This window comes from Monopterus albus, unplaced genomic scaffold (assembly GCF_001952655.1).
Source record: "Monopterus albus unplaced genomic scaffold, M_albus_1.0 scaffold277.1, whole genome shotgun sequence".
Taxonomy (NCBI): Eukaryota; Metazoa; Chordata; class Actinopteri; order Synbranchiformes; family Synbranchidae; genus Monopterus; species Monopterus albus.
The window spans coordinates 620,939-628,818 of NW_018128157.1; the positions used below are offsets into that span (position 1 = coordinate 620,939).

A 7,880-nucleotide genomic window follows, 5' to 3' on the forward strand; every position below is an offset into this window, starting at 1 on the left:
TCACACACACACACACACACACACACACACGCAGTCACAGCTGTGTGTTTACACACGGTGCTTGTTAACGCTTGAGGTGTGAAGACGCCGACATTTAACCAATCACCGGCGACTGCTCTACATTCATGCACTTCCTCCCCCTTCATGGTCCTGGTATTTGATTTTAGTGCTACCTCCTGAGGGGGGGGGCTGGACTTTAGCTCCCAGAATGCACCTCCAAAGCAGGCACAGTAGTAGTGTAGTGGAAACAAAAGCAGAGCCTGTGACTCGTGTAACTCGGCGCAACGCATTTCAGTGGGTTCCTATGATGGCAAAACCCCTTTAGACTTCATCCTAGTCCAGTCTGTCCTGGCTGACCCAGTTTTAGCCTGGTTCAGTCCCAGTGGAGTCCAGTAATAGCCTGTTTTTCCTCACTTGATCCCAGTATTTGCTGGGATCTTTTGTAGCTGAGCTCAGTACTAGACTGGCACTGTCCCAGCTGACTCAGTATTAGCATGGTCAGTCCCATGTAAGACCAGTATGGATCTGGTGCTGTGGTGGTAGGTGTCCTCAGTGACACTCGGAGGTTTTGTAATCTGTGTAGCAGAGGTCTATGTGTGAATCAGGTTTAACTGGTTTGATCTAATCCCAGTCAATAAAGAATATTCCTTTTCCTAACAACGAACATTTCAGAAATATTCCTTCTAAAGTCTTCTTCTTCTGTGGTTCCTCTGTAATTTCACTCATCTGTGTGGTCTGATGTTGTTTTCTGGTTTTGGGATGGCTCCGGATCAGAGCACTTGACAGAAATAAATATATTAAAGACTCGGCCACACCAGTTTTTAAAACAGATATATTTTGCATTGACATCAGTTCAACAGAATCAACAGTTTCTTAAGATATCATAGCATATTAGCTGTGCGTTGTCATTCATATGAATTGAAGCTCCTGTGGAGGGCGCTGTCATGTGGATTTATTTGTTGAATTTAATCTGTTACTGGTGTGACCAGATTTGTTCAGAGGGAACAATTAAAGGAGTTTCTCTGAATGTGTAAAGTGAAGGCAGAGGAAACACAAACCTCCGGTTTTACCTTTCGCCAGTGTGCTACATATCGTCTATATACTTGAACATTTTCCAAATTAGTTTAATAGAAATCAGTGGTTCCGTATATAAAGTAATGACACCACTCTCTTGTCTGTGCAGTCAGTGTTGGGGAGTAGTGAACTACATGCAATTAAACCAGCGGTTTAACTATATTTTGTAGTAACTTGCTGGTAGTTCAGCTGCATTCATATTTGTGTAGTGACTGAAGTGGTTAAATTACATTTTTACCATTTTTTTGTGTAATTAATTACTGTGACTACTACTACTACTACTACTACTACTACTTTATAGTGTGAAAGTGCTTTGAGTGTGCTGCAATGCATAGAAAAGCGCTATACAAGTATAAGACCATTTACCATTTACTGCAACTACCAATAATTTTGGGCTACAAAAGGAAAGGAATAATCTTTTATTTTTATTTTACCTTTGCTTCTCTCCCCCTTACTGCCTTTTTGGATAAGAACCCTGAGAGACACCTCCTGTGTTGTATAAACAAGAGATTCTGCTCTGACCAGTAGCAGTAAAGGGCAGACCCAGTTAGACCAGTTCAGACTGCTCATATGGTCTGAAAGGTATAAGTTCATAACTGTTTAGTTTGTACAAGTCAGATGTTGGAAAACTGACAAATAAGACCCTACAGTCTTGGGTAAAAAGGTGTTTTTTGCTGGCATGTGAGTTTTGTTTTGTTTTGTTTTTACATTGTAGTTTGTACATGTACATTGTCAGTTTGATTATTTTTACAAAGTAGTTTAAAGGTCCAAATTGCAGGACAGGAATTATTTGGGAACTACAGTACAATGGAGTATCGTCTGTGTATAGTATCACACTCCCTGATTGCTGATGAGACTCAAACATACATTTATCTTCACCAGGTGACTATAATCCCACTTTTTTAAAACGACATGTTGTAGTGTTGTGTGGGCTTATGAGCTGGACTCGTTCTTGGCATGGAGTAGTGACATTATAAACTAGTCCTTTAAACCTTCTTATCTAATAAAAATTGTGTCATCAGTTGTAATGCATTTTTTCTCTGCTAGCTGATTTTTAGAGTTGAACTGAAACCACTGTTTATCTAATCAAAGTAAATCAATCCTAAAAGTGATCAGTGATTTGGAAAATGATCAACAAGATATGACATAAACAGGATTTGTAGTAGTCTGTTTTACATGCTGACTTGGTGGTCTGCTCCTTTAAATCTGGCGTGAAACTCTTAACATGTCGTTCTTTAACCCTACAGACTCCAGCCCCCAGATGGTCTTGCTGGCATCAGGTCTAGGTGAGAGCTTATTGGCTGAGACTGAGATGTGACCCCTCCCACAAACACACCTACTTCCTGTTAAATTATTTTCACTAAATTTTTTTCTGCTTGAGTTTGAATGTTCCTGCTTGTTTCCCAGTACTGTACTTCTCTGGGTTGCCAGGTCATCTGGCTGCTAGCAGCATGGTCTGCAGCACCTGTACAAAGTCCAGAACAGAGTGAGTGGTAGCACAAAACCTTTACACACCAAGTGACTTACAGACAGCGTGTTTCAGTACCACTCTCTGATGAGGCAGCATTTGTAAAAATATTATAGGCTGTAATTAATGACTTTTTAAAATGGCGAATACAGTTTCTAGATTGCCAGGTTGTGGAAGGCCAAACTCCAGCACGACTCTTTCAGTAGACGGATCTCTCCACTGGACTATTTGACCACTGAGTTCCTCAAAACGGCTGGAAACCCAGGTGTTGTTCTTATTAATGCCTTTTAACTGGTGTATAAAGGAACATTAAATGATGCATTCATCATTAATAAATCCATATAAAATAACAGCTTAAAAACCCTTTGTAAATGGAGCCTTATCCCATTGGTACCTGTGTTTCTGATGAATGTATCTTCTGCTCAGTTTGTTCTGCTGCTCTGATGTCCCAATATTAAAACTGTTTACAGCTTCTTAAGAAACAACTATTCTAATTTGTCTTTTACACTCAGTTAATCACCCAGCTGGCATGTTAGACTGAATAAACAACATAGACGAGCAAACTGTACCTGTCGCACACTACAGGGTCTGGCACCCAAATGGCAATTTGGGCAAAACTCTACCTTACTTACTTTATCTTTACCACATTTACAATTTTAATTTTGTTATTTAATATTTGACAGCGGTTTTAATTTCGATAACCAGGTCAGAGCCATAGTCAAGAGCAGCTTTTTCCATTTAAGGCTGTTAGCGAAAGTGAAGTCGTTTCTATCACGTCCAGATCTAGAAAAAGCTATTCGTGCTTTTATTACGTCGCGCCTGGACTACTGCAACGCCCTGTATGCTGGTCTGTCTCAATCCCTGCTCCAGAAGTTGCAACTGGTCCAAAATGCTGTGGCTTGACTGCTGTCCAACACCCCCAAATATGCCCACGTTACCCCGGTTCTCCGCTCACTACACTGGCTACCAGTGCACTTTAAGGTGTTGTTATTCGTTTTTAAGGCCATTCGTGGACTCGCTCCGCCATAACTCTCAGACTTGCTGTCTGTTTATGCTCTGCGATCCTCAGGGCACCTGGCCCTGGTGGTCCCACAGTCGTCATATAAGAAGTGGGCCGACCGGTCCTTCGCTGTCCACGGCTCCAGACTGTGGAATTCTCTGTCGCAGGAGCTCCGGAGCATAAGCGATTTTTAAATCAGTTTTAAAAACCCACCTTTTTAAACAGGCTTTTGCGTCTGATGCTTAAATGTTCTTTACTATCCCATAGAGGCAATGACATGCTATTTATAATTTTGTATAGAATGTTGTAGGTGTTTTAATTTTGCTAGTTCTTACTGTACAGCACTTTGTGCTCAGATGAGTTGTAAAGTGCTTTATAAATAAAGGTTATTATTATTACTACGGTACTACGATGACGAGTGACCTGTAGTTCCTTCATCAGATCAAAGCTCTGCTGAGCTGTGAAGTTCACAGTTCTCATTCTCTCTACTTCAACACAAGTTTAGAGTCACTGCTTCCTGCTGTTGGACTAAACCAGTCCTTGTATGTTCTTTTATGAAGAATGCTCAAAGGCTAATCTGTCTTTTGAGATCTTTATTACAATATTCAAGAACGCCAGGCAGATTTTGATCTGTGAATTTCTGAGAATACATCCTGACCTTCTGAACCAGACATTACACTCCTACATACGTCCTTATAAACAGTTAGTTGTTGTCTGCAGATTTAGGAAGAGCACCCGCGTTGCTATGCGACCTGGTCTAGTTCCTGTTTTGTGTGGTTTCCTGTCTGATTCTTGCAGCCCACACATGTCTCCTATATGCTTCAAGACAAGTGAACTGGTTAAAATGAAAGTAAATCATACAGTATGATACTAAAATAAACCTGTAGATGTATTTGCTAATGCAGATTATAATATTGATTATAGAAGGCCAAGCATTTCATATATTGTTGGTAAATGTTAACAATAAGACCTTTCACCCTCTTACATCCCTTGTTGCAGACAGCCCAGTCATCTCATTCTGCATGCGCGCACTTCCTGTTGTTGTGAGTCTGTCTGCACCTGCTCAAGCAGCATTTCATGTGCACAGGTCAAACAAATTAAACAATTATTTGAACAGTTTTACAAATACATAACAGCACTATATCATTTTATCAAGAATTTCTTTCTACACTGCATTATCAACCCCCCACCCCCTGTAGTCCAGGCCTATAACAGTGTAACTAAGGGAAGGGGGTAGGGTCCAGTCCTAACCCGAATACCTAACACCTAACCTGATTCAACCGTAACTGTCAGCTTTAACATTTTCCTTCTGTAGACTCTAGGAAACCACAGTCCACATTTAACCATAAAGACGAGGCATGGTTGCATTATTCTCACATTTTAAGGTTTCTCTTCTCAACACCAGGGGCATTTTAATTACTTCTTTCAAAAGATTTGTCAGGTCATGTGAAAGGAAACAAAACTGACTTGACAACAAAACACAAAAGATATATATATATATATAAATATTTGCATTCTGACAGTGACGATGGGGATATAATTCAATGTAAGGGTCGTGTAGATACACTGAATCATTTTGTTTCATTTTAAAAAACATGACAATGGTTTTCCTACATCTATTTTTAGTTTAAATGTTTACCCCTAACCAAAATGAGCCTAAATCACACGTTGAAAGAACTACCATAAGTAATTAACATATTTTATTTTACATCAACGACCCCTGAGGACCTGATCCAGGTTTATCCAGGTGAACAATTCTGGGTTATTACTGTTGGTGTTTCGTCTTTGACAGCAGAAACAGAAAATGTGTGGGTGCCACTCCAGCCAGGATCAAGTGATCAGAGAACACAGGGTCTGCTGAGCCTAAACAACACACACTGACACATTTCATAACTCAGTATTCATAAATGTAGTGCACAGTTAATTATAAAAACTCCAGCCCACAATAACACACACTCCATTAAATAAGCTCTCAAAGCTGTTCATCTCCAAAGTGCAGCGCACACAGAGGAAAACAAAGCAGGTGGTGACCACACGTCGGTCCAGAGCTCACACTGAACTTAGCTGCAGGAAAACAGTGGTGTCTCTGAAGCTTGTTTGATGTTGGTGTCACTGCTGCATGTGTAGTATGATAATATTCCCTAAAGGAACAGGTGTCCATTAAATAAATTATAGTAAATTATAATAATGAAGTGCTACTCCTTCACTTCAATGCAAACTAGGCCGTATGACTACAGCAACCATGTTTCACATTAAATGGGATGCACATGACAAAATATGTTCAGTCATTGGTGACATTGTTATTCTTATACAAAGAAATGTACAGTATGTGATGCCACAAACTGTTTTTAATGCTTGGGCCAATAGCACTGTGAAGCTGTTATGTCAGGGTCCTGCAGTAACAGTCTTGTTAGCTGTGCCAACATGAAACCCACTTTGTTCCGTTAATAAGGAAAAACATGTCGAGCACCAGCAACCCCTCACACTTCGCACTCAGTCAGGCCCAGTAGAGGTCCCAGTTTACATGTGGACTCTCAGTCCGGCAGCAGCAGCACACCGGGAGAAGCAGCCGACAACATTCCCTTTTCTTTACCGGGATGAGTTTTTCCTCCTGGAATGAGCACCTGGCATCTTGACCTCACCTCTGATCCTGCATTGCTCACGGGGGTCAGGAGGGTCATACCAGTGGATTGAACAGCTGGGCGAGAGATTGCACGCTGTGCTCAGCTGCCCAATTAGACTATACGACATCTGTGTTGAGTTTCTTCTTCTCTGGTTCTGCTGTGTTCAGGAAGCTGAGCTGACAGTCATCATGCAGTGCTCGCTTGACCCTGTTCCGTCCTCGCTGTGATAATGACCAGCAGGGGGCGTGTCTGCAGTCCCTGCAGTGGCTCTGCATTACAAGAGCGGTGGTCAGCACCACCATGCCCAGCGTCAGCCCCGCCAACACCAGCAGAACTATGAACTGAACCTCTGAGAGTCCACCAGTGCTGCGCTCGCTCACTGTCACTTTAAACAGCCGGTTACTATGATGACTGCTGTTACTGATGATCCTTTGGTTTTTACCTTGGGTGGTCACGTGATGGATGACCCCGCCTCCTCCTCCCTGCCAGCCCAGTGTTGTCCAAACAGACTCTCGGGCTTCATGTTTCCTCAGTGCCATCTCACAGATGGTTCCGGTGAAGCCGGGCTTGCAGATGCAATAGAACCCTCCGGCGCGGTCAAGGCAGCGGCCACCATTCATACAGGGCTGGCTAGCGCAGTCGTCCTCATTGATAGTGCAGAAGCGTCCCGTGAAGCCAGCGGGACAGAGGCACGAGAAGTGGTTGACACCATCCAGACAGGTGGCACCGTTAGCACAGGGCTTCATCAGACAGTCATCCAGGTCAGTCTCACAGTGCAGCCCAGTGAATCCCGCCAGACATCGACACGTCAGCTCTGCTGCAAAACCATCAGCATCTTCACACAGACCCCCATTTTTACATGGAGACCTGGACACAAAACAGGCAGTCTATGAATTTAGACGACTATTATGGCTTTGTATTAAACTATATGAAATGCATCACTGTGATGCAGAACCAGAAGGTCTAAAGTCCTATCGTGTCCCCTCTAGAACATCAGATCTATTTTCAGCACTGATCTGTACAAATCGAGAACATTAATCAGAAAAGTTAATGATCAGTTTCTTAACATTTTAAAGTATAGACAGGAACAAAACATTCTAAGAATAGAAACTCCAAACTGAAGGCCAGGCTGGAATATAGGTCTATAAGCTGATGTCCAGACCTCCTCTGGTGACAGGGTCCAGCCTTCAGCTGACAGTTTCTACCGTGGAAGCTGTCAGCACATAGACAGGTGTATTCACCGCTGTCCTCCATCACACAGGTAGCTCCATTCTCACACGGCCGCTGCTCCAAGCACACAGATAGGTCTGAAACGAGAAACACGCACAGTCTGAAACAGCAGAGGACTATCACACTGTTAGGGCAAGAAAAGCAATTTAAGACAATTTCTTCTTCTTCGTTTTTCGGCTGTTCCTGTTAGGGGTCACCACATCGAGTCATCTGTTTCCACCTAACTCTATCCTCAGCATCCTTTACTCTCACCCCAATTAACTTCATGTCCTCTTTTAGCACATCCATATATCTCCTCTTTGGCCTTCCTCTTGACCTCTTGCCTGGCAGCTCCATCTCCAACATCCTTCTACCAATATAACCACTATCCCTCCTCTGCACATGTCCAAACCATCTCAATCTGGACTCTCTGACCTTGTCCCCAAAACAGCCGACCTGAGCTGTCCCTCTGATGTGCTCATTCCTAATCCTGTCCATCCTGGTC

At 42.6% G+C, this 7,880-nt stretch overlaps 2 protein-coding genes across 2 annotated transcripts in view; one reads left to right on the forward strand and one right to left on the reverse strand.

Annotated features, from left to right (window-relative positions):
• lrrc73 (leucine rich repeat containing 73) overlaps window positions 1-3,813 on the forward strand; it is a 13,014-nt gene extending 9,201 nt beyond the window's left edge. The window contains exon 7 of the mRNA XM_020622324.1: window positions 2,322-3,813. Coding sequence (XP_020477980.1) covers window positions 2,322-2,392 — 71 coding nt within the window. The 3' untranslated portion in view covers window positions 2,393-3,813. The remainder of the gene's footprint in view (window positions 1-2,321) is intronic.
• Window positions 3,814-5,883: 2,070 nt separating this feature from the next.
• dlk2 (delta-like 2 homolog (Drosophila)) overlaps window positions 5,884-7,880 on the reverse strand; it is a 3,567-nt gene continuing 1,570 nt past the window's right edge. The window contains exons 2-3 of the mRNA XM_020622257.1: window positions 7,329-7,473; window positions 5,884-7,033 (exon numbers count right to left, since the gene is read on the reverse strand). Coding sequence (XP_020477913.1) covers window positions 6,283-7,033; window positions 7,329-7,473 — 896 coding nt within the window. The 3' untranslated portion in view covers window positions 5,884-6,282. The remainder of the gene's footprint in view (window positions 7,034-7,328; window positions 7,474-7,880) is intronic.